Genomic DNA, 27,907 nt, shown 5'->3' on the forward strand with positions numbered 1-27,907 from the left:
ACTCCGACAAAAATGTCCTTTGACAGTCTAAGGGAAATCGTTTGAAGTATCTGAAGTACCTTCATGCAGGATACATATGTTGTTAGCTACTCGACAAACCAATTGATGGCCGGAAATGCTAAAAACTTGGAAAAGAGCGATAATGAAAAAGTCACAATTTTAGCTATTCGTAAATACTGTTTAGAGGTCAAACTGACATCTATTGAGTTATTCATTTAATGGTCATAGATGACAGCAATTTACAATGCAGTAAGACATGTTTGGACAGCCCTACAATATTCTAAGTCACGATTAGATCATGATTAGATCAAGTTCCATTCTTGAAATGTAAATTCGAATTCTAACGCCGATCATTTCGTTGCTGACAACACCAGAAGGTTGTCGAAACACGGCACTTATTAGAGAAACCATTAACTGTGACCTGAAGGTCAAATGTGGTTCAGGAACCATGAAAAAAGGCAGCTAACCACGTTTCGAAGACGACATCACGCGATTTGTTGTCTCATTTAAGCTCATTCAGTTCACTCTTTGTTCATTGAACGGCTGGTTTACCCTGGTAGAGGATCAATTCCTCATACGTACCTATGTGGATACTCTGGTGAGTCAAAATTTTATGTCTCATTAATTGATAATCAGTTTCTTTCGCAAAAGCCTATTCCCACACTGATTATCATGTTCGTTTTCGAGAATGTACAAACTCTTTGTTTGCTTTTCTTTTGTTAATAATCTATTAACCCTGAAATACAAATGGTGTTGGATGAATCATATATTCTCATAAACTGAGTAAATGAGCTAGCCAGCCCATCACAGTAGAAACCCCAATTATTTCGAGTGGGAAGTCTGAACATAGCCATTCTTTTTCTGATAAATGAGTTGAACCTTTGTTATTAAGTTCCATGGTTTGCTCAGATCGACAACAAAGAAACACTCGAAAAACTTAAAACGAAACATTAGTTAAAACAAGGAAAGGCCTCTAAACTGTAATTTTTCAGACCAGAGAATTTTAAAATACTTCATAAACAAGAATGTCGTCAGTAACATGAGCTCCAAAACACCGCCCCGGTTTTATCAATAAGAATGAAGTATACTGCTTTTTTATCGCGACTTCGCCGCTCAATTTGAACACAAATTTTGCAAGAAAAAAAAAACAAAACAAAACACTGTGATATAAGCCTAAAAGAAGTCAGGTTCGAAGGAACACGATGGTCTTTTTTCGTTCTTACGATCGCCTTTCTCATAAAGATGCCCGGCGTGGAATTACAGGGCCTTCATGTCGATTCATGCATAAAAAAGACGAAGTCTTTTTTTTAAGCATGTCAAGTCTTTTTTATGCATGAACCGACATGAAGGCCCGTTTCGTACGATTTTGGTCGAGTTTTGGGTAGGATTTACATGGCAATTACGTGGCGATGTCATTGTGGTCGTTCCGTGTTGTGTTTACCGTAAGCGACATATTTCTATTTACCCGCCATTAAGGTAACTTTTTGGAAATTTTCCGCACAGCAGGAAAATCGCGAAAAATCGCATCAAAATTCGAGCACATTTAAACTACTCAGCAATTTCGCCAGGCGCAACAAGCTGCCATGAAATCTACGCTTGTTGACATCTCGATTTGAAATCTCCCCTTAAATCGCAATGACAACTATTCGTCTTTAAGTCATTAAAAAAATATTTTGCAGACTATTTTCATTTTTGTTGATGTCTCTACCAACCTAAAGGAACGATTAATACAGTCTGAAGATAATTCTCCATCGATAATCGTTATCACGAAACTATCCTTACTGGCTTGCTCATTAGATATTCCTATTATTCATGGAAAATATTTCTCCGTTTGCGAATGGTTCCAATGAACCTCCCGGCTAATTCTTCATAACCAGCTCGCGCTGACCAAATTTAGGAGACGTTTGCGATATCCGCTAAAATGTCGTCAATGGTACAGGCATTCGCCAGCAAAAGCGGGGCGGCAACCGGTCGCAAGAAACCCCAGGGACGAGCTTGCGCTAGCTCAGTTGCTTTGGTAGAGCTAGAGTATGTGGCGGAAAATTTCACATTTAACAAAGAAGAAATAGCTTCTGTCAAATAAACACATATAAACAAAAACAGCAAAAATACAACTCAGCGGAAGACAACAGCTATTTGAAGAACTGATATCTGCTAGACTAGGAGTAGACTAAACGTTTCTTTTATCCTGAATTTGCCAAGGAATGAATACGGAACCAGTAACATCGATCGAGGTATGCATGTTGTAAAGTATTTTATAATTTTGATTGAATAATAAAACAATTATTGGATGAGGCTGAGTATAATCGCAAGAATTATCCAGACCAAGAAGGGTGTTAGCGCACGAGGCGGATTACACCTTCTTCGATCTGCATAATTCTTCAGATTATACTAAGTCTCATCCAATAAATGCTAATTGTTAAAATTATGAGTTTCATTTTTGCAATTTCCCCGGAGACATCACTCTTATGTACATGTAAATAGAAGAAAGGTAGCAAATCTATCGAAGGACTGGGTCTTTTATTCATTCCTTGGTTTGGATACTATAATTTTGATGCGTTGTTCTATTTACTTACTTGCGCATGTCATTGCCTCATTTGAGTACATATGGCAGTCAGAGAATGCCGGACTGTTTACTGTTTATTAGTTTGTTTAAGTCTCTCCAATGCCTCTCTTAGAAAGACTAAACAAAATGGTGAGAAAAGCTAAAAAAATGGTGACACAACAAGAGAGGATGGGGTTTGGAGATTTATGAATTTCTCAATGAATATATCCTCCTCCAACGCCTATGTCTAACTCCCACAAACGATTACAAGTACAGAGATATATAAACCCAGTCATACTGTTCTCGAGTTCGTGGATCGAAAATCAGTCTTTTTAAGAAACCTCTTCAGCAGCATTTTTACGTGATACTGTTTTCGCGTGGTGCGATACTCAACAAATCAATCCGCCATTGCATGATCTCCAGTAGTTATACAATAGTTTTAATTGGTTTTATAGTACACTATCTTTTTTCATAAGAATATATTTTATACGAACATCGATGCTGTAATCTGAAAAATAAGAATATTACAAGAATAAACCCGAGGCTGAGATTTTCAATAGCATATAATTTGTGGGTTGAAAATCTGTTGATAAAATACAAATTATTTGTTTTTAACTTAACTGATATAATTATTCCTTTCTCTAAACTGGAAAACTAGCATGAAGCAAACTTTAAAAACAGCACTAACTAAAGCTAAATGTTTAATGCTAATAACAGGTTCGATGAACAGTACATTGATACCCCAATATATGCGCGCTAAAACGGATATGACTTAAGCTTCAATTTTAGAATAATACAAGAATATTTTCAGCGTAAAATCGGCAGAGATATAAGAGTATTCAGCCTGAGGCGGAAAAAAAACATTCTTATATAAAAAAAAGAGGAAAGAGAGTAAATAGCCAAGTTTTATTTGTGCCTTCTGACACTCCTAAATAACATGTTTAGGAACGTCAATGTTATTCAGCCACGTCTATACACGGCTAGTTCAACTTTACCTATGACAAATCCCCTATGAAACCCCCGGTATAAGCTAACCTATTTGGGCCCGGGGAGGGGATGTTGTTCCTTGTTGTTCCGGGGGTAGGGAAAGAGTTAAAAAAAACTTGAAATTCATGTGAAGGACATCACTCCTCGGTTGACAGAATGACGTCGAAGCGGGAGAAAAGACTGCCTGTTTCCAGAGAAGATCTCAAGAATTTGCAGCCGACTGCATGGGTAGAAAAAAAATCATGAATCTCCCAAAATTATACTTTACTTTCACTTTGTTCAGTTTCTTCACTCGAGAGAACCTTTGTTATAAATTACTGTTTTATCATTTTGATCAGCAACGAATTATGCTTATAAATGTAAGTCTTTGTCATTGCTACCTTTTACTTCGCGCAAAAAAGCAGTGTATTCCTGGTCAATGAGGAGTGCCACGGGAGTACCGGAGAATAGCATGCATGCGTACTATGCGTTCGCGTCTTATATAAGATACGAAGGTCATTTATACGAAGTTTTTCTCGTCTTAGCTAAGACGCGTCTTACCTAAGAACAGTGTTAAGGGCTGTTCTAAAATAAGACGCGTCTTAGCTAAGCTGCGTCTTATTTTAGACGAAATGTGCCGTTTATACGGAAAGTTCGCGTCTTATTTAAGACGCGTCCTATGTAAGACGCGTCTTATTTTTCCTCGTATAAATGGCCCTAATGGTCAGTGTTCTTTAGAATAGTATTTCCATTTATACAAGTTCAAGTTCAAGTTCAAGTTCATTTATTCACAATTAGTCAATTACAATACAACAACAATAAGAAAAAAAAAGAAGTAAAAACAGAGCTAACCATACATTGAATTAAACATAACAAAGGAAAAAGTGTGAAGCAGCCAAAGGAGCCAAGCTTTCGAGTTGGCTACTACCACAGAGCGGTTACAAGTGGGTGAAGGTTAGTACAGTACTTATAAAAAACTATTTAAATCAAATAATTAAATAAATAGAGCTAAAAAACACATTAGAGTTGTTCAAGATGCCTAATTGTCAAGTAGAAAGAGTTTATATTCTGTACGGTTAAACTCTCGACGCGTTTAACTCTCCACCCGCCATCTTGCTCGCACGTGACATACAAAACCCATCTTCGGCTGGCTACTCTTTTGTGTCGGGAAAAAATGTACGCCTTACTGGTACCCTCTAGAATATGCCAAACATATGCGTAAAAGGCACTTGGAACGAAAGTAATACTAAGTAAGGGAGGTAAGAGTAAATTGTTTAATTTGACCTTAATGAATAAATTAATGAGACATAGAGTGAGTGAGTGAGTGAGTGAGTGAGTGAGTGAGTGAGTGATCGAGTGCCATTCGAGTGCCTCCAAAAGCCCATGGCATGACTACGTCATCAGCGAACTAAAAATGACCATAAGCCTCGAAGTTATCTTAGAATTTAAATATATCGAACGTCGGCAATTGTCTCCTTCTGCTGTTGATCCCGGGTAAGGGAAATAGAGTGTTTTCACTCACGTGGCCAGCATCTATGCTTATTTATTGGAACAAAAGAGAGCATTTACATGAGAAAAGAGTTCAACTCCCAAAGGATTTTCTGGGTACACCAACATGGCCGCCGTTTCACTCACGGTTTTGGAACACCAATATGGCCCCCTTGACGTCATGTGAAAACGCTTTATAGGCCCCGGGTAGCCCCCAGGTGTGTGGCCCACGTGTCGGTGGCATGATAACATTTAGTTATGCATTTTACAAGAAAAGACTTGCATAAAAAATGGGAAGTGATGACAAGCCGTTCCCCAATATATCTCCCAGTCTAGACAAAATAATAAGTAAATGACAACAGCCAGATCAATTCCTTCCGAATTAAATTGACATTTTGTGACACTTGAGAATAGACTGAAGCTTTTATTGAAGAAAGTAATTGATAGGGACTCTACGCAGAACTTGAATGTCAAAAAATTGATACGATGAATACTGGCAAACGCCAATAAAAAACTTTCGATCTGACATTTGTCAAGAGCCAAATTGTGCATCTCTATGACATTTTTTAATTCTTTGTCAGTTTTCTTTGTTAGTCTTAGCTTAGCATCCAACGCGACGATTTATTTTAACTCTTCCTATGCCTAAAAAAGGCTTCGACGAGTAGTAAGGGGCATAAAGTAACTTAACTGTCGGTCTTAAGGAAAGAGGAAGCGCTAGCGACATCAGAGAACTATATGGCGAGGATACTTCAATAAAAGAACTGATAATAATTAGTCATGGCAGACTCTGTGCTCTGGATGTCACCTATAAATTCGTTGGCTGGCACATGCAAGCAGTCAATTTTAGAGTCCCAGCGACGTTTGCTACATTATTGTGTGCTTGGGAAAGACGAAGATTTTATCCAGAAATACGCAAGAATAATCGCCGGATCGAAGGTGAGTTCCATTGTAATAGACAAATTTTTTAAGAAGTTCTTGAGCCTACTCGTTTGAGATTTGCCATGAAATACATCGTCTACGTTAAAGATTTGATGAAATACACTTGCCGACTCAAAAAAAAAAAAGAGAGAGAGGGATTTGTTCGTCCCGAAAAATCGTCATGAAAAACTCACCAAGCATGCAGATTGCCAGACGGATAATCTAAATTCTCAAGGTTGAAAATGCACGAAATTACAGATTTTAAATAGGGTTCAAGGTAAAAAAAAAATCAGTGACAATTTAATGCTCTGCAACTGTTCACTGGCAAAGAAATTTATACAAATCAGCCAAACATTTTCTTTACGTTTTGTTTTATTCCTTAACAGAATAACTCACAATACAATAATGTATAGTTATTTTAAAGATTTTTTGAAGTACGGGTTGCGTTTTTCTTTGTTACTCAATGTGAATTGTTACAGGGCTAAAAAAAAAAGCTAAAATTAGAAAGATTAACAATTTCAGAGGCTGAAATTTGCATTACCAAGAGTAACACAGACTATTAAATTGAAGATTAAAAATTAAAGTTACATTAATAAAATGCTTTGAATTACACAAAAAAGCAATAAAAGCAACCTCGTCAGTTCTCATTGCGGATAATCCTTTACTGAGACTTTTGGATGCCGTTGCTGAAAACGCGTGATCATCAAATGTCAACTGAATCTAAGGTTATTGGGCTTTGGCACATTTATATGGTTTTGTTTTCCCACTAAAATGCTCCGCCTTAATTTCCTTTAAAATACTAGGTTACCTCCGCCTACCCTCCCCCCCACTCCGTCGAAAAAAAGATGCTTGGGTAATGATCATCACTGAATGGCTATTAATTAATTCCAAACGTTTTAAGAAGGTTAAATGTATGGACAGCATGACCTCAATGTATACACGTTAAAAAAAATTTTAAATATGATATATATATTTATAAACATTTTTTTCGTTTAAGCCATCATTTTTTCTTAAATTTTTCTAATTTTTATTTTATCTGAGAAAAACAGTAAATTTTCCAGGAAAACGTTACTAAAATGCTCGAATAGCGCTTCATGCTTTTGCCTCACTAAAATGCTCCAGAAAAGGCGAGCATATTACACAAAAGCGTGAAGCTACGTTCAAACACATGCAACAACTCCCAACGTTGTTGGCCCAACAATGTTGGGAGTCGTTGCGGGCGTCCGTTTGTCCGTGGCTAAAAGTTTGACCGGTTTCAAACTTTGCGCCACAGTTCCTAGTAACACGCGACAACATGCAACAGGATGAGGAAACGGACGCAAATATACCATCCAACAATGTTGGGAATTGGATGCTGAACTAATATGAGCACGAATCACGAGGAATACTCACTCACCGCCTATATCACAAAAGATTTTTGCTTCTCGGAAATCCCAACGCCGCTTGTTGTCACTAGTGGAAATAATGATATCGTAGGACGGATATCGTACATGATATCGTAGGACGGATATCAAAAGGTGTCAAAAAAAAAGCCGTTTGGGGTATGCTACTTTTCTTCACATACTGAAAATGTGTCGTATGGCCGAAAAGTCTCAGTTCTTTAGAAAATATTTTGCCAGGCACTTTTTATCTATTGTATTGTACAATATCAATTATGTTACTTATACTACGCAAACTCGATTTGCATTGGTGATAATGACAAAAAAGGAGCAACTACGCACATCAAGTAAGGCCTCTTCCACATGTTCTCAGATATTTTGGAAGACGGAGATTTTTGTATCCGTTGAAGAATAAACATGCGTCCACACGAAGCGTACTCGAATAATTTTCGCCCGTCCACACGGAAATGCTAAAGCAACGGAAATACGATAGTATCGCTTACAGGGTATGCACTGTATGATGTATGACATCACACTGGGTCCGTCCTCACGAACGTTAACACGATAAGCCGGCGTTTTCAAAAAACTCCACTCTAGTATTTTATGCGGACCGCTTCTTCTCGCGTGCCGCTGCCGTGTGACTTCTCACGATATTCCCCAGAGTCATGGTTATTCATAGCCTGCGAGCTAACCCTACCTAGGGTAGAATATTTAACAATTATTGAAGGAGGCTGAGTAGGATCTGAAGACTTATGGGGATCGAGAAGAAGGGCCTAATAACCGCTCTGGGCCGAGTCTCCATGATTCTTCAGATCATACGAGAGCAGAATCCACTAGCTTTTTTACAAATCATTCAAAATAATTCCTAAAACATGATCGATGTTAAGTTCGGCCGTCTTCGCTTGGATACTGAACTGAAGGGATATTTAGTCTAGCAGATACCCTTTAAATAGAAGATGTCTTCCGTCGAGTCGTGTTGTTGCTATTCTTGCTATATTTTTAGGCAGTAGATCGGCTATTTTTTCTTTGCAAAACGCCCGAAATGTTCCGCCATTTTGCTGATTTTGTACTGCTTTACCAAAACAGAGCAACCTCGTCCCCGGGGCTTCTCGGTTGAAGAACGACGAGAGAATCGTGCGAAAATGGCTTTTGGACCCGTCTTTTGCAGCAGATTATAAGGTTAGAACACTTCGAAATGTCTTTATCTCTTTGCTTATTTTACTCTGATATGGGTTAAGACACATGCATGTGCAGGGAATAAAATTTGTCTGACTCGCAAAGTTAAAGTTGACCGCGGAAGGTCAAACATCTGCATTTTCATGGCGGATTTAGAAAAGTTGTGATCACTTGCTCAAAGAAGTGTTGACAGGGATCTGTAGATCATAGTTCTCCTTTCAACCAGCCGAAGCTTGTTTGATTTGAAGGTTAGTCACATGGTGAAAATTATGATATTTTTTCGCAAAGTGCGGATACTGCTAGCCAATACTGCAGTATCAAAAAATTGTAAGACCTTGTAAGCCTTTGAAATTAAATTATGTTGTATACAAAGAACAACGTAATATTTCCTGCAAATCATTTTAACAGATATCTAGAGGTTGTAGAAAAAAACTGGAGTGTTTTAAAGGCAGCAGAATGATTTATTTTTGCTCGGGGGGTCCTCAAACCTGTGTCATACTTGAGCGCCTCAAACGACTATTTAAACGGATTTTGTTTATTTAACCGAAAAAACTATCGTTTTTTTCTACCCTTGCCGAATTCGTCTGAGTTTTTGCAGGCAGGCATTCTTTATAACGTTTTTCCTTTATACCTTCACTTCTTTTCAGTTTCCTTTTTGGTGTCAATAATAACAGTTCTGTTCATTTTCAGATTCGCGACATGAATAGTAAACTGATTTATAAAATGTAAATAATATTGTGATGTCTTCACATCAGTTTACTACGGATTGTCTTACTCCGAAAATGATATTAGCTTAGGCTTAATTTGAAACTGACACAAAACTGAGGAAGGATCAATTAACACTGAATTTTAATATTATTTAGAATATCCACGTTCTGTCGGCATAACGGTTGATTTTAATGAGAACGAATGGGAAGATTAAGCTCAAATCTAGGTCATTGGTTTGGTCTACCCAGGGTATTAAACTGGCGTTTTAATTATATTGAGTTTGTTAATCATTGCAAATTTTCCCTGCGAAAACCTCGTTTTTATATGCAAATTTGCTTAATGGTTGTTTTATATTGAGAAAAGAAACTTCAAGTTCTTTTAAGCTATGGCACTTCCACTCATTATTTTATACCTCAACAGGACCGCGACTAAACATGCAATCAATCATTTTAGTTACAGGTGGAACTGGTTTATCTTTTTAATTTCATGTGATTTACTTCTTTTTCATGAGGAGTGTGTTTACTATTTGGATACATACGTACTCAATGCAACAAGCTTCTCGAAAAATATGTCATGCTTGCCAACAACTGAATCGTAGCAAGAAGAAGTGGATTGCAACGAGGTTTAATTTTGCCTACGTACTTCGGGTTTAAGAATAAAGTGTCAATAATTGTCTCCGATTGTACGTGCTTAAATGTTAGAATAAAAGACAGCTGAAAAAAGTTTTCTGGTGGTTTCCTACAACTTTATTTCTGCTTCAGAAGTTGAAAATTTCAGTTCTTTTTCATGTTCATATCCTCGACAAACTAAATTATAAAAGCGGTTTTACAGTTCGTGGTGAAACGAAATGAAGAATCAATTATGATTTTTACCATAACTGTTAGCTAATTTCTACGTAATGTATTTCAATTTTTTCTAGAAAAAAAGATTCTTTAGAAAAAAAAATAGAATCATTGCTAACTAACGGAAGTAAGGCCGAAGTCCAATCCCTAGTTTTGAGATTAAATGACACATTACTTTTTTTGTTCAGGATCTTGTATTGAATGGGTTGATGAAATGCTTGCCCTGTTAAAATTCAAATATGTAACTAGAATCGCCGTAGAGCTTTACAGCTGTGAGCATTAATTATTTTCCATCTGTACGTGATACTGATGTACAGGATTCAATGAGGATTGTAGGGAACTTGGAGATGCTCAATTCATTAGTTAATGTAAGTTCTTTTCATTTACTTTTAATTTCATCAGGGGCACCCAACGACGGTTTCCTCCAAAATACGTTGAAAACACTTTTTGGGCTATCCAGAGTACTTTTAGGTCTCTAGAAATGCATTCTAAGCGGCGCTACAAAATTTGCATCTGTTCGGTCATCCTAGAGGAACTTAAGTCTTTTCGAAATTGCAAGGGCTTCAGTATTATTTTTTCAAAAATTTTAGGTGCAATTTAACGTTTTACGAACGTGAGAATTTTTTCTGATTCCTTTCTGCATTTTAGAATCCGAAAATTTAGTTTTCCTTTATCTGAAAAAAAAAATATATGAAAAATTAAACTTCAGAAAATCGTAAGGAATTTATGAGATAAGCTTCGAAAATTGTATATGAATTGAAAGTTCATCTAGAAATGTGCATCCGTCCTCAAGCAAAAGAAAATTTTAGGCAATATTTGCTTTTCCGAACAGACATTTTAAAGAACAGTCGTTGGGTGCCCCTGATTTTATAAGAAATATTTGTTATAGACTTAACCTGCTTCTCGACATTTCAGCTTACCAACAACGGATTGTATAAGGAAACTGAAAATAAAACGGTTGATTTCTTCTCGTCTCGTTCAAGATAAAACTGAACTGACTATTTTAAAATGACAACTAAACGCGTCAAGGAACACTTTTGATGCGACACGGTAGCCGGGTACATCATTGTTTACATGTTTTCAATCAGTTTTAGCTTAACTTTCAGACTGAACTTTTACGTCTTGTCATCGATCGAAATCACGCTTTGCCGCTTTATTGTCCTCAAATGCTCAGTGCAACAGGGGCACCCAACGAGAATATAGTTCAAAACCACTTAAACATAGCATGGTTAAACGTATTTTAGTATTTAAACGGTAGATATAGGCATATTTTTAGCCCCTAAAATTTTTTCATCTGTTTGAATTTCCTAGCTGAAAGTCTAGTGATCTGAAAATTACAGGGATCAAAACTTACCTTTTCGAAAATTTCAGCCAAAAAAAGGCTCTCGAAAATTCTAGGTGAAATTTTTAGGGTAAACATCCGTTAGAAATGGGCAATTATACCATTTTTTAGATGTTCGGAAATCCTAGGAGAGGCAGGCAAGCAAGAAATTTTACAACAAATGCTCCGAAAATTCTAGATCTCAAATCGTCTTCCGAACAGATGTTTGCCGAAAACTGACTATTTTAAAATGACAACTAAACGCGTCAAGGAACACTTTTGATGCGATTCAGTAGCTAGGTACATCACTGTTTACGCGATTTCAATTTTTTGGCTTAACTTTCAGACTAAGCTTTTACGTCTTTTCATCGATCGAAATCATGCTTTGCCGTTTTATTGTCCTCAAATGCTCAGTGCAAGAGAGATTCGTCTCTATAAGTTTTCGCCAACGTGATCGATAAGTCGCGTTTTTTTCAGGTTTAGGCGGGAAACTTCACATCAATAAGCGTTTTACTGTAATTTTTGTGTCCATTGACGCCATTCGATCATTTCCCTCACTTTGAAAAAGAAGAAAATATTGATTGAATTCGATGAAGAACTCGTGGGGCATTACTAACAAGATTTGCTTTGGTGATCCGGGGAGTGCTCCTGGGAATTCTTGGTGCGGGTGTGCCGCCCGGTTCTTGAAATCCTGACCCGATTTCAGACCAAGGAAAATGTAATTATCCACACCCGTTTTCAGACTAGACCTCTTAAATCCATACCCATTTTCAGACCTGGCCTTTAGGTAGAAATTATGTTATAATTACTTAGATTAGGGCGCAAACACAAAAATTATTCAAATCTATTTGGAATTCGCATATATTCTCTTTCTTTCTTACTCATTTGGAATTGAAACGATAAAAATGTTCATGCACTCCAGTAGATCCCTCAAAAACTCAACCCGATTCCAGACCAAAATGGGCAAAGTGTATTATACCCCTTTTCGGACCAAAACGGTGCAAAAACCTTACCCGACGGGGCGGCACATACATATATGGCTTATATATATATATATAAGGAAGTACTCCCTCCCCCCCTTCCCCCGGGTTGGTGATCAAGGCGTGCCAAGCTTGTCGTGGCAAAAACAAAATTTGTGCTGGTAAAAATGAACAACCCACAACAAAAACAACAATAATGATATTTTTATAGCAAAAATGAAGTTCACTTTGGGTGATAACCGTAAGAAATATTACAAAACATCATAAGAAATTTCAACACTGGCATAAGTTTTCATTCCGTAGAAATTGCATGGCTTAAGCTCTTCTCTGTGAGGCAATACGTGATACGTGCCTATCAGAGCGGACGAATCCTAACACGAAACTCTACCTTTGAACTTTCATAGGTTGTTTACATCTTGTGTCTGACCATGAAAATAAACGCTTCGGGTAGTGATTTCTAGCAGGCTTGAATATAATGAGCTGCGATATAGTCTACCAATCAAGATGTAGATCAAAGAGGTTCTTGCGTGCCGTCCGAATGGCTAGTTTTGTGTTTAGCCATGGTGTTTTGTTAATTCATCTTGATTTCTTGCCGGAAACGTCGTGGCACTTTCGTTCTGCATGTGATGTCTTGTGATAACTCGTGATGATTCTATGTAACTAAATGGTTTTAACCTCAGTTGTCTTGTAATGAGTCTCTTGTTCCATAGACATCGTAAAGCGGCAAGGAAAGCTGAGAAGTCCATTCTCCTTGCGATATTTTTTATTCCTACCCTTTGATTGGCATCGATCGAGGGGCTTGCGCTGCTTAAGTGGCATTTACCGCCTTGTGTTAACTGGTACGTAAATATTGATCACTGTGTAGCCCTTCCAGATTTATTGTCAGTTCATTTATATACCTAGTCGCTAGCTCGCATTAACTGTCGGGTTGACATTTTTTCGTGGCGGGATACAATGTAACTATTAACCAGCAATTTAATTCTGTTTAATAGTTTGACCTTTCTATTTTGCAGTCATCAAAAACAAACGAAGTTAATCTTGTTCTGTGGAAATCTGTCTCTGTAATTTTAAAGCAATTTGCGGCAATCTCAGAAACTGGTAACTTTTGTATAGTTAGGAATTCCCTTTTTTTACTCTTTTCAACAAAAAGTAGTTGAGCATATATCAGCTATCGCTACCTTTCGATGTCTCAATTTGTTTCTTTGCTACATCAGTGTTGATATCGATATATCAATTCATGATGTGAATATCGAAACCTGGAAAGTCCTCCGGGCATCATTGGTTTAGTATCAAGAGAGATGAAAAAAAAAATGCTACCTTACGCATACCTGAAAATTATGGGATTAGTATAGGGGATACAATTTCTGATTAATAGAGGGGGACACTTTTCAGGTCTGGGAGTGGGTGGGTCCTTTAACAGATATCTCTATCTCGCAATACATTTCCTTCGAATTCCCTCCCCCATCTCCATCAACCAGTAGCCTGCGTAGCAAGCGTTTCCGTGTTGTTTCGGAGCAAAGAAAGACCAAGGAGCTAACTTTTCGGTTCTGGCTGCCTGAAAAATGGAACGAGAGCCCTGGCCATTTTTCGCGCAGTCGTTGACTCTCGCTCGTTCCTGTGTTCCTCGTTCTGAATCCGAAAATTTTAACTTTCCTTTTTTCTACGAAAAAAAGCCTAACCGGGGGAGTGAAATGTTAAAAATTAAGCTTCAGAAAATCTTAGGCAATTTATTAAATGAGCTTCGAAATTTGTACATGAATGGAACGGTCATCTAGAAATTATTAGCCGTCCTCAAGTAATACTATAAAAATAATATTCTCATATTTCATAGAAAAAAGTCGTTGGGTCCCCCTGAGTCAAAATAGAACACTGTCATTCCCTTTCATTTCGTCCTTTTGTAGAATTTTAAGGCCCAGGCCATAAATCTCAAGGAAAACATAAAAGACGAACACTACAACAACAACAGTAACCTTTATTTGCATAACTATAATGTCTATAATTATTTTCAGTATTGCAAAAGGAACGTATAATAAGAACTAAAAATTAGATGATAAAAAATAAAACGAGGTTTTGACTCAAACTGATTTCTTCGTTCACGTGAAATTGATGACATTGTTAGGCTCTCGGCACGCCAGTAAGCTACAAAGCACTGGAATACGGCACACTAGAAATGGCACTGGACTGATACTAAAAAAAATCAAAAACGAAAAAACACGCATCCATGCATCTTTTCATTTATTTCAACCTTTGTTTTTCTATATTGCAGTCTTTTTTTGCCATTACCCATCGGCATTTAAAACAAATCACTCTCCTTGCACGGAGACAGAAAAACCAACACAACCTCTGCTAGACAACATACCGGCGGGCAGTATAATAAAAAACATTTGAAAAATAGACGGAGACACTGAAAACCGATTTAAGTCTCATTAGCGACGAAGCAGCGTCAGTTAAACCCTTTAAGTTCAATTGTAAATCTTCAGAAGCAGAAAAATCGTTTTACTTACAGGCTAATCATTAGCATTGAATTGTTTGTGTTTGCTTTCAAAATAAGCAAATTAATTGAGTTTAAAGTCGGCGCAAACCAGAGTCTTAGCCAATTATGAATTATACATGGTTTTTCATTCCCAGCCAGTCAGACAAGAGTGAGTATTTAGTCGCCATGATGCATGTTCATGAATAAGTACTGAGCTCTGAACTTTCTTTATCGCGATTCGGGAGGCAATTAAAAATAGTTGGTATCAGATTCTACGAAGCTAAAACCACAAGAACACTGTGCCACCTTAGACGAAAACTTGAATCCTAAACGTATCTTCTTCGAGTGATCTTTACTTAGTACTCTGATTTCCTGTTTCTTATGGAAGACCAACAGGTAAGAGTGATGATGCTAATGTCTTGTTTGGCCTCTTTTTTTTGAGACCTCTTTTATAAAGAGTTGCTTTTTAATCTTAGGCACAGATTTATTAGGTTTAATCTAGCTTTTAAAACGCACCAGTAAATTTAATTTTTCTTATGTATAGAGTATAGATAAGCCCCAGGAAAACACTTCACCATAATTTTTTCATCTTCTTAGCGAAACGTCTGTTTTGAAAATTGCATTAGTATTTTTTTTAGTTATCATTTATTTATTTATGATATGTTTCCCCTTTTTTTCTTCTTGACGAATGACCGGCCAAGTTCTGTTCTCCGGGTTACTGTTGACCAAATTTTCATGCTGCACTTAGAATCCGACTTAAACATTTTTAAATCCAAACCGTTCATTCACTGTTGATTACTACAATACCTTTCAAATGAAAGCAATTAAACTTTCCAGTGGTAAGAAGCACTAAGGGATAAAAATTTCTGTTCAGAAGGATTAAGTCAACTTTTTAATCATTAATTAGAGTCAAAACCAGACATGAATTATCTTTAACAATTATTCCTCGAACCGGAATGGGCTCTGAGTCAATAACCAGTGAGGCCGAAGGCCGAATGAACTATTGACTCAGAGGCCATCAGGGCGACAGGAATAATTGCTCTCGTAAAATCCAACTAGATAGTAAAAAATATCGAGATAAAACAACTTTAGCTAGCAAAACGCGATTCAACCGCCCTTGTTTTGGTTTTCAAAGCCGGCGCATTTCGCCACTAGTGGGCTATAACATATAGCCTAGTAGCCGCTCAACCAATCAGAAGGCAGCATGATAGACCACCAGTTGGATTTTACTAAATAAAGATATACTCGACTTGGATTTCCAAAAACAAATAGTAAAACATTATTTCTCCTGGGTTTTGTTTCTAGAGAAATTGAAGACAATGCTCATGTAAAATTTTGCCAGGCTTACTACGGCAAACACGAGTGAAAATTGTTTTATGATGCATCGCGCTAATCTTAGCGTGACGCTTATTGTCAAATACGCCGTTCTTCCAATAAATTTCTGTTATTGGACGAGTGACGTAAATGTTCTAAATGTGGTCAGCCTAAGAGCTCTAGTCAGAAAGAGGGAAATATATAAAAAGAATGATTTTTGACCGTTGATGTATCGCCTTACTAACTGAGTAAATCAGATCAACTCTTCACACGTTTAACCTGAACGTCTAACCGTCGTAGGAGCTCGTTACCAATGGAACCGACCTTCTGACCATAGGCCATGCGCAGAGCGTGCTCTCCATCACAGTGTTTGCCTGTACATCCTGCGCCCGCAGATGTCCTTTTGCTTCAATGTCACGCAATCCTTCTCAACAGTGAAGTGACTCGTATATGTGTACAGAAATGGAGGATATTACGCAGGGATATACGAAATTTCCCCACAGTTTTCAACAAGAGAAGAAGTGGCGATATAATGTTCCATTGTCTTTCATGACAATGTTTCATTTATAATATTAAGTCTAATGAAATACCAAACCATTTCACTTTGATGTTTTTTGGATTGCAATAGGCACGATTTATCATGTAGCAGGGGGTGCGGGCTGACCCTAAAGGACGTCTGTCTGTACGTCAAGTCGCTCGTGATCACTTTTTTTGAAGGGTATTTGAGTCAATTATGTGTATTAGGGAAAGCGCGCCGCTACCGCTTTGCGCTCGTTCCTATACATTATCCCCCTCTCGCGTGTCTCGCTTGTCCGTGCTTCCCAATAAGCCTTGGGACAGTGGCCTGTGAAGGAGGCAGTAGAAAGCTTTAGATTCTAACACGAAGACGACTGCGAGAACGAGATTTTCCCCTGAATACTAAGTGGTGCGTGCGCGTGAACTAGTGTCATTTTGGCGGGAAAATGTGATAGCCATCGTCATTCTACGACGAATTTTAGCGAGGACAAACCTGTAGACTTTTTGTATGTAGTGTGCTGTCCAGTAAATATTGTGTATTTTCACGAAAGGATATTTTAAAAACAATGCGGAATGAAAAAAGAACGTCGTATTGGTATAGGTAATAGCATGATTTGTTGTGATATTTCGAAATTGTTATACATAATTTCACGAGCCGTTAGGCGAGTGAAATTTGAGACAATTTTGAAATATCACTCGTCGTATTTATGCCAAATATCTACTTCCCGCAAAAGGTTTGTAATTTTCACATGTAGGTACTGCAAATTAAGATGAAATACCACTGCTCTAAGCCAATCAAATTGGCTTGTAGTAGTATAAACGCTCTAATCGCCTTCTTCCGAAAAAGCTAGAGACGTAAACACAGGGAGTCTCTAGAAAGGGAGTGAATAAAATTGATGGGTGCTCACCCCCTTCTTTAGCCCCCTCACTAACAGCAGAAATAAAGAATTGTATGTGATTGAAATGTTGGCAGCAACCTCGTTTCTAGGTTCTCTCTCTCGCTTCCTAGGGCCGGGTAGGAGAGGACTCTGGGAACGAGGTTGCGTTGGCAGTGCTGTGAAATTCATTATCTTGCTTCTCAAACGTAATTACGTAACGGGAGGCCTCGAGCCGCAAATAAAAAAAAAGATTACGAGTTGAACGGTTTGTATCTATATGACAATGACGGTCATCAGAAATTCGTTACATTAATTATTAAATGTAGGTAGGAATCGAGAGATTTGAAACCGCAATACAATCTTTTTATAAGAATGATATATTTTATAAGAATATGAAAGCTGAAATTTATGGAATTTTAAGAATAATTGAAGAATAAACCCGAAGGTGAGAATTTGAAAAGGATATGATTTTGTGTGTTGAAAATCTGTTATCTTGAACTACCCCTTTGCTCTAAACGGCCAACAAAACAAAAAAACTTGCACTAACTGTAACTGGGACCCTAATACATTCTAAAACGGAAATGTCTAAGCTATAATTTAGGAATAATACAAGAATAATTCAAGCCTAAAATAGGCAGAAAAATAAGAATATTCAGTCTGGGCCGGAAAAACATCATTCTTATAAAAAGAAAATGATGTATGTAGGGCGCATGCGCTTGGAGGCATTTTTTTTTTTTCATAGAATATGATGTATTGTTTGAAAGCCTCTTAATCTGGACACAAAATATACACTAACTTCGGTATCATTGTGTTTTTCTGATCCTTCAACACTTCTTTTAAGAAACAGGCCTTGCTGTCGGCATAGCCCAGTAATTACTGAATCGCTCAGTCATCCATTTTTTCCTATGAATACCTTAATTCTTATCATGCTGCTTGGTATTCATAAAATTAAAAAATAGTGACCATTTAACAGATGTATTTTTCAGGTGGAATATACATTGTCGTAAGTGTCAGTTAATTAACGAAGGCGAAGCAAGATCTCGGAGTGCCTAAGTGTATCGAACAACCACATCAGTCCGATCGAGGTGTCGCATCAACTGTTTCTTCTTTTGCTACAAATCGAGGTGAGAAAAAAAATGGGACTAATTGCTTAAACCTAACGAGCCTTGTCAGTGAAATTTCAGTTCGAATCCAGTTAAACTAGAGACCTCCTTCGTAAAATTTTCCCGCCCTTAAAGTCCAATTTTCGTGGTTTTGAGTAACTTTTTGCAGCGATTTGTGATGTCTTAGTATAGTTTGTACTATAGGTACCACAAAGGTTAAAGGAAAGTTTTTTTTTTCACTATTATTTTATTAACTGAACGACTTATTTACAATCAGCCTGGAAATGTTGTTCCTCCTACTGAATTCGGTAAAATTTTCACCTCTGCTCCTCAGTGAAATATTCTGTCCGTTCAAACTAAAGGTAATATGTCAAAGTTTAAGTTAAACTTGTTTTGACGCTTCCTTTTTAAAAAAACCTCAAAATCTGATATTTTGAGCACACTTTTCCTCCGGTCACGTACAGTGTTCTAATTTTATTTATTCTAAAACGATAAATAAAAAAAATCCTTAAACTCAGTGTAGAAGCAATTGAAAATAATCGAAGCAAAAGAAATTTCTGAACATTTAGTCATAAAAAGGAACGTTTTCTTATCTGGATGAACACTAGAATATGATGTCAGAAAAGCTTTCGGTTTTTACCGCAATCTTTTCTCCGGAAATGTAAGGAGACCTCGACATGTTTTCACAAAACGTCGATCTTGCATCCGTAGTCTGAAACTCTCGGCCAAACTCCAGCATTCACAACACTTTTTCAGAAATCTTAGTTGGCTAAAATTATCCAGGTCCAATGTGCTAAGAGAACTCTTAACACTTATGGGAGGTTCAAAACTCATATTCGGTAAGTTTTTTTATTATTAAGATTTGCGTAAATGATAAAACTTCCCTGCAGGGCAAGTTCATTATTAAATTGTGTTAAATTTTGTGTTAAACATGAAAAACAAAAACAAAAACACCTTTTCTTAATTTGGCTAAAAATATTTGTTGCGTGTTTGAAGCTGGCTTCTTCTCTTTAGTGTTTAAAAACAGTGTAATAATGAGGCCGATAGATGTTGCGTTTTTACAATCGTATTTGTTTCGAAAAACAAGTCGACCGCCTAGAGATTAAAAAATATACACTATATCATATTAACCTGTTTTGGAGAACTAAGTTTGCGTCTTTCTGAATAGAGGTTTTTCTTGAAAAGAGGTTTCACTGGATCAGGGTATTTTCATCGAAATATATGTTGCCAGCCTACCCATATCCCCTTTTATTTATAATGCGGAATTAGGAAAACGAACGAACAAACAAAGGTGACGGTAATATAGTTTGTATCGGCTGTAGATGGAGATTTACCAAAACAATTTGTCCCTGATCGACCCACTCATTATCAAGAAGCTACTGATATTTCTCGTTCCTTAGTTGTCAAATCAGGACTGATTTGAAACAAACGTGAACATCTTTCTTCTTTTATATCTGAAAAGCGTACACAAATGGTGTTTAAAAACCTGTTATTTGTACTGTAGCTTTATCGTAAAGCATGCGCATTAAAGGGTCTCGAAATTGACCATTTGAGTATACCATTTATGTCTTTAAAAGATTGGAGATTTTTGTCTTGGTAGAGCAGGATTTTTTATTTTCATTAAGTCTCCCAAGGGAAGAAACATTAGAACGTGAGGGTAGTTTTCGGTTGACGCCGGACATGCCTCGCCATGGACGCACCCACTCAAATACTAGTGGTCTCTCCATTTTGCGGTTTCTTTCACGATCAATAAGAAAGGTCTACCAAAAACACACCGCAAAAATTGAATCGTTAAAAAATGAACTCCACAACTGTGATAGCTTAGAAAGATAAAGGTCTTAAAAGTTGCACCTACATTAAGCGGTCACTTATTAGAAGCTGAAAACGTCCCTAACGATGGGGAACGAAGAGAGACAGTTTGCAGGCAAGTTACTAGCCTGTGAACAGGCTCTCTGCCAGTTCGGGGAAAGGGTAAAAAAAACTCCTCGCGACTTTTTTCACCCTTTCCGAAAACAGAAAGCCTGTTCACAGGCTAGCAAGTTAGAACCAGCGTGGCACTTTCTGACATTATTTTGAGGATCGGGTTAATGGGAGCGACAAGGGGTTCTTTACGGTAACTGCCCTCAGACGATGCAAATAATCTATCGGCCATCATTTTCTCTTAGAAATCGTTGGGGATGGAAGGGAAAATATCACAGAATTCAATCGCTCTCCTTTTATGCCCAAAGTAAGCAGTACTAGGAAATTATATCTCCTAATGTCTGCTCATCCACAGCTCCTATTGTACGGGGGTTAACAACAAAGCTTTTTCCTCTTTCAGGATACTTGACAATCCTAATTTTCTGAGCTTTTGACAAAATGTAAGCAAATGGAAGTCATCGATGGGGAGTGTTTCTGAGCTCTTCCTACAATCGAGACAATTATAATTATGAAAACGACAGACAGGGGCAGCCAACGACCGCCGGGAATGTTTCCAAATACGTCAGAAATGCCTCAGATTGTTTTCTCTATGCTTTAGAAGCCTGTTTGGTTAATTTGGAGTTGCCCTAAAAACTGTTTATCTGTTCGGATGTCTTACGGGAACTTTGGTCGTCACGAAAGTTTTAGGTGGCTTTTTCGTCTAATCCGGAGAGTGTTAGCTACACTTGTGGGTCCAGTCGAAAGTTCGTCGACTTGAAGTAGCTTGGCTTTCATTAGAAAATTACAGGGAACGTTTGTCTTTATACCGAAAGTTCTAGGAGACCTTTTTAAACAATAATCGCAATATCTTGGTATTAAAATGTGAATAACACAACCTCCGAAAATCGCAGTTAAGCTATTAGAAAACCTTCGAATATTTTAGACGAATGGAACGGTTATCCAGAAATTTTAAGCTTTTGTCAAGCTTTAGAAATTTCTAGGCGATATGTGCTCCTTTGAACAGTTATTTTACAGAAAAAGGTCGCTGGGTGCCCTTGGACAGAGCCGTCTCGGTTGTCCCGTAAATTTCTGGGCTGATCCCGACGATCCGAACGATTGAAAAATTTATGAGAGCACTTCTCGCTTTGATTTTTGAAATAAAGGTAAACTAAATTGTAATTCTGACCCTCGAAGATCGAACAACGCCGGATATTGCTCTTTGCAATAAAATTTGCAAACAAGTGAAATTCGGGCCATCATAGAAACAGCCAAAAATTGTCTTGAAGGACCAGCAAAAGCGTGAAGGTATTTGGGATGTTATACTATAAAGGCTGCCGTGTAATTTACCGCGAGGTCACCAATGTCCATTAACTTACGGTTTTAAATAACCGTGAACCATCAATCAAAGATCCTCGCCATCTGCCGTGACATTGACCTGACTTTCGAAAGGCTGTACTTGTCACTTGACTTGTTGACTGCACTTCGCGATATTTTATCATTTCTTCAGCCGAACAAATGCCTTATTTTCTTTGGCTAATTCGCTTTTGACGGCACAGATTTTTGCGCTTTCTGCGTCGACACAGTGATCATGTAAAAAGTCAAAGGAAAACACTCAGAAAATCCATCTGAACCTGGTTATCACGCTTCTGTCTCCGAGACTTTTTTAGTAAGGATACATTTCAATTTCCTCAGCGGTTCTAATTTAATTAATTAGTACCTAAGTTAAGTTTACCTTGGTGTTACGCAATTTTTTTTTTTAACCAAAAGTAGTTGGATGAAATCCAAAATCTTTGGATACCTTCCATACATATGTCCATTTCTTTGTCTCACCATTTCTTTCCGTCGGGAACTCTCAGTGAACTGTGGCAACATTGCACCAGTCTCTGACAACGTGATCATATGAAATGTCGTCTTTTTTCTTTTTCATGTAGGGTAGAGTCTAATATTATACAAAATTGCTTGATGCGCAACAGCTGAACGTGGTCGAACTTAACCCCTACGCGAGCTCAAGGTTTCAGAAGAACATGGACACGTCTACTAAAACTCTGCTAACAGGTACAATGCAGTCCACCCCTGGTGATCAGAACGCGAGTCGGAGACCGAATCAAGCTGGATTCATAGCCTACGTCATCGTTATGACCGTTATTGTGCTGGTAGGATTCGTGGGCAATGTTCTCACAATTCTGGTCTTACGGCGCCGAGAGCATAAAAACAAGGTCATAACTCCGCTGATGATCAACCTCGCTGTTGCTGATATTATTATCATCGTCTTTGGTTACCCCGTGATTGCAGCCTCCAACTTCACCGATCACAACGTTCTTGAAAACCAATCTCTGTGTATATGGTCCGGATTCATAAACGGTTCCGTGGGAATCGCGACAATAGCCTGCCTGACAATGATGAGTTTTGCAATGTTGCACAGCTTCAGTAAAGTCGGTAGACCGCGAAGAGTTCCAACTAAGAAAATGGCTGGCATGATCATTTTCACGTGGCTGTACGGAGTGACCGCCATGTTTCCGCCGTTAGTGGGCTGGAACGAGTTCGTTCCCGGGACTTCTGGGATCAGTTGTTGTCCAAATTGGCTGCCCGAAACAAAATCGGGAACAGCATACAACGTTCTGCTGGTTTTTGTCGGCTTCTTTTTTCCGCTGAGTATCATCGTGGTATGTTACAAAAGAATTTACAGGTTAGCTGAAAGTTAATGAGATTTTAGTGAAGGAAAAATATTTCAACAAGTAACTCCCAAACTGTCAAATTATATAGATAAAAAGTATTGCGATACTCCCGCTGACGTCACCCATTGATATTAATAAGCCTCGTTCCCAGGGTCCTCTCCTTCTCGGAGTAGGAGAGGACACTGGAAACGAGGCTGTGATATTTATGTGCCAAACAGAAGCGCATTGGTTCTTGAAACAAAAGGATATTTTGCTTCACTCGTTACACAATTATATAACCAAACAGTGTTTGTAAATGGTGAGTATCGCCGGCTATAATAACAAAACAGCAAAGAAACAGAAGAAATAAACGTGTCGTGTGTTTGTCAAGTGGAGGATTTAATGAAACACAAGAGAAAAGTCATTAAAACAATGAAGATATATTGATACAGGGTTATCCCTACCTAAAGAAATATTAAACAATTATTGGAAGAGTTCTTTTGTGATGTTGGGAATGATCAAGGTCGACGGCTCAGCTGATAACACTTACTAAGATCTTGAATATTCCCGATATCACAAAAACTATTCCAATGATAGTTCAGTTTTGAATTCGTCGAGGCTGCTGCTGAAGCACTGAAGACTCACTTATACAGGGTAAGCCTCGACCAAGGTAAAATATAGTCACAAATTCCAGTTTGAAGAAGACCTGTGTAAAACTGTGTCTATTGTTTAAAACTCAAATTCAGGCACCCTCTTGCTGGTATTTGGGAATATTTTACTTGAGGTCGAAGTTAGCCCTGTATAAATGAGTCTTCAGTGCTTCTATTCAGGGGCCGAGACGAAATCGAAATTGGACTATTGTTTTATTATACATTGCTCAGAAGAAAACGAAGGACAAACATAGCTAGTATCGCATGGAACACAGTTTGACATTGCTCTTAGAAATCATGCTTTACACACGCAACCTACAGATTATTCAGAAATCTGCTGACAAATAACTTACAAATCAGGACATTGCGCTGATTTCCCAAAAAAATACTGAGAGAATTTGCTTACAGATCAAGTAATTTTCCCCGGCTTTAGGAGATCTTGTGAACTTTCTTTTTATGTAAGTATATTGTAAGAAGAAAGTTGAATAATATTAGGGCCATTTATACGAGGAAAAATAAGACGCGTCTTACATAAGACGCTTCTTAAATAAGACGCGAACTGTACCATTTATACGAGCATGTCTTATCTAATAAGACGCGTCTCAGCTAAGCCGCGTCTTATTTTAGACGAAATGTGCCGTTTATACGGAAAGTCCGCGTCTTATTTAGGACGCGTCTTATATAAGACGCGTCTTATTTTTCCTCGTATAAATGGCCCTATTATGTTTGTCACTTTGAGGACTTAAGAGACCGGGATTTTGCTTTAAGACAGGTTTGACTCGTGGGTAGTTAAACACGCAACATCACTTTTCAACTCGTTTGCAGCAATGTTGCAAAACACGTTGCACGTTTTGGTTGTCCGTTTTACCGTGCCTTAAGGCCAATTTTGTTTATATTTAGTCATGTTTTGATACTTTGTGGAGGTTTGTTTGGCCGAATGGTTAACACCTCGGACTCCGGATCTGGAGGTCCGGGGTTCAAGCCACGCCCGTTGCGTTGTTTCCTTAGACAAGGAACTTTACTCCACTTTGTCTCTTTTCACCCAGGTGTATAAATGGGTACCGGCGACATACTCCTGGGGGGTAACCCTGCGATGGACTAGCATCCCGTCCAGGGAGGAGTAGCAAAACTCCTAGGTGCTTCATGCTAATGAAATCTGGATAAGCACCGGCCGTTTGGGCCTTTGGTTCTTGTGGACCTTTACCTTACCTTTTATCTATGTTTTGATACTGTAGGTTAGTCAAGACACAGCCACCCCAGTCAGGGAACATTGCAATCCAGGCCAGTAGAAAAAGATCCCAAATGAAACTTGTACGCATGACCGCCATGGCAATCGCCGCTTTCGTTCTTAGCTGGTCGCCATATTGTTTAGTGAGCATCATCGCTACCATCCGGGGTAGTACGGTGCTATCCCCTGGTGAGGCGGAAGTCCCAGATCTGTTAGCCAAGGCCTCGGTTATCTACAATCCAATTGTTTATACCGTTATGAATGACAGGTTCCGTATAACTCTCTGGCAAATTGTGCGCTGGCGCGGTTCATGTTCCGGTGAGATTGACGTTAAACCAGCGAGACATTCTTCCTCGGAAGAACAACAAAATAGTAGTTCTTTAAGAAAAGGGACGACCTCCAAGGAAGATGACAAGTGATCGAGCGATATTGAACCCTATTACGCTAAAAGGACAATGTGCTTCAACTCACCACAACAAATTGATCTCTATTGAGGAATACCACCCACATGGGTATCAAAGCGGATTATACAGTATTCAAAGTGATAGCTTGAGTTGTTGACTGTAGAAAGTGGTCATGTCTCTTTTGATTTTCTGTACTTCCTGAGTTGCAGATGAAATAAGGAAATGCTGCCGGACGCACAGTAAAATGTTGCTTGTACTATTGCAAGTAATGCTACTTTACGGCATGTGTGTCCAGCTCAGTAAAATCTCATCACTGTAAATTAGGCGCAACAAATATTAAGGTGTTTCTATTTTCTGCAACATTGCGTGCAATGGATTGTTAGTCTGTTATCTTTTCCAACATTGGGGACGACAAATTTCAGTGTGTGTCTACCTTCTGCGACATTGCGCGTGAAAAATTTCATCGTGTGTCTATCTCCTGCAATATGAGCGCAATGAAATCTCATCGTGTGTCTGCCTTCTACAACACTGCACGCCAGTTTCATCGCGCCGATCTTGAAAAAAGGTCGCAACAAATCTTTATCGCTAACCTTGTACATCATTGCGCACAACAAAATTTCAGTGGTGTCTACCTTCTGCAACATTGCACGCTACAGTTTTTCAAACTCCAACTATCTGCATGTTTCTGCCTCAGTCAGTTCTTTTAGTTGTGCATTTCAGTGAAATAAGTGTTTTATTATCATAGCTGGTAGGTTTGAATTTGCGTCTTGACACATAAAATGTTAGTTGTAATTAAGCCATACACTTATGACTATGGCTATTATTCCTACAGAATAGATTGCCGAAAGATCTACCCTGTCTTAAACCAGACTCAATCTGAGTACTGTTTAACAATGACATGTAAATATTCCACGTGAGAAAGTGTTTTAATTATTAAATAATGGAAATAAGTAAACAGATTATTACGTTTTCAAAAAGGTTTTATATAAAGTTTATATTTGTTTGAAAAAAAACGGAAACTGTTTGTTCTGACTTGTGTTCATCAACTGATTCACATTAAGTGTTGTTTCACAGCTAAAGCGGTTAAGTTTATTAAGTTTATTCACTGTATTAAGCTTTTAAGGCAAAATCAGATTAAAATAGCCTTTTCAAGTTTTTAAACGAAAGTAGGTGTAACATGTTTGTGTTCCAAGGAAGAATTCCAATAGGGAGGAGAGGAAGTCATTACGTCACGTTACCATTTGAGCAATATTTCTGGATCTCAACAAACCGTGGTCCTGCAAATGTGGCAGAAGAAAACGAAAAAATGGGTATGTATGACTTTCCTGTGCATGATTTGCACTCGGGAACGAAACGGAAGTCCATACTTTTCTTCCACCGTTTGACAATACAAATGGCCACCTCTACTATATTAACTTGACGTCACACTTCTCCTCTCTATAAACCTTTCACCTATATCTGTGTCTTGAAGCCCTTTAGGCCCCAGTACCCCCAGACCGATACATCAATAAAGCATTTTCCGTTAGGTGAACATTTTATCAATTCTTTATTCTTGAGTATTTATCGAAAATTGATGATGTCACCATTAACCATGTTCTTAACGAGCGGAGAACTGGTTACGACTTATGACCGCAAAGGCTCTGGAGATCGTTTGGAGGGACAGTTAAAACATGGCGGATAGCTACGCAGTAAGCCACCTGTTGAAGACGGACTAAACGGACTGTTGAAGAATACATACCTGGTGCATCATCAGTTTGGAACACAGTACTTGTAAAGCGCCATGCTTGTTGACCTTCATGCTGGCCCTCTAGACGATCCCAAGAAGATTTTTGGTCACATATTGTACCCAGTTTTTCACTCGACATGGCGAATTGGGACTAAAACGCTTACATTTCAAGTTACGTTTGGACCTTTATTGCCTACGAAATTATGGGTGAAACATGCCATTTTGGCGCCCATCAACAGCAAAATGATAGATAATGAAAAGGTTAGTTTCCAAAAAAACTTCTTCGGTGTGCCTGAAAGCGAAAATTGGCTTCATCAAGAGATTTGATACAAAGGATTGACAACCTGACATACCAAGCGCTCAAGTCCCAGCTGAGAGGGCCTTGGGTGTGTCATGGTTCGTGAACACCGGCAATTTTGGTTTTAAAGTGTGAGTTACTGCTTTGTCACTTTGTCATTCATTTATTTGCCCATGCACAGAGTTATTACAGAAAAACAAGAGAATAATTATACATGAGCAGGAGCTCTCAGCAACCCTTTTAGGCTTTACGAAGAGAGCTCCTGGATACGTTTACGACAATGACTTTATTTTTAACATAATAAAATGTACATAGCTGTGTTACGAGGATTATAGTAATTGGAGAACTAACTAAAACTAATAGTTCATGTAAATAATTTTCTTATTCGAGGAGAAAATGAGTTTTCTTTTTTTTCCTGAATAAATTGATTGTCTTGATTTC

General features: G+C 38.1%; 1 protein-coding gene across 4 annotated transcripts; it reads left to right on the plus strand.

The window, feature by feature from the left end:
• Positions 1–428: 428 nt before the first annotated feature.
• On the plus strand, positions 429–27,907 carry LOC140927693 (rhodopsin, GQ-coupled-like). Of its 4 annotated transcripts, XM_073377367.1 has the most exons (4): positions 13,054–13,162; positions 18,491–18,628; positions 22,438–23,192; positions 25,046–27,907. In XM_073377367.1, exons 3-4 carry the CDS (start codon positions 22,531–22,533, stop codon positions 25,455–25,457), a joined length of 1,074 nt encoding a protein of 357 aa, XP_073233468.1. In that variant the 5' UTR covers positions 13,054–13,162; positions 18,491–18,628; positions 22,438–22,530; the 3' UTR covers positions 25,458–27,907. The 4 variants fall into 4 exon arrangements, with proteins under 4 accessions (XP_073233469.1, XP_073233471.1, XP_073233467.1 ...); XM_073377368.1 differs by lacking the exons at positions 13,054–13,162; positions 18,491–18,628 and adding an exon at positions 429–598; XM_073377370.1 differs by lacking the exons at positions 13,054–13,162; positions 18,491–18,628 and adding an exon at positions 10,267–10,390.

This window comes from Porites lutea, chromosome 2, assembly GCF_958299795.1.
Source record: "Porites lutea chromosome 2, jaPorLute2.1, whole genome shotgun sequence".
Classification (NCBI taxonomy): Eukaryota; Metazoa; Cnidaria; class Anthozoa; order Scleractinia; family Poritidae; genus Porites; species Porites lutea.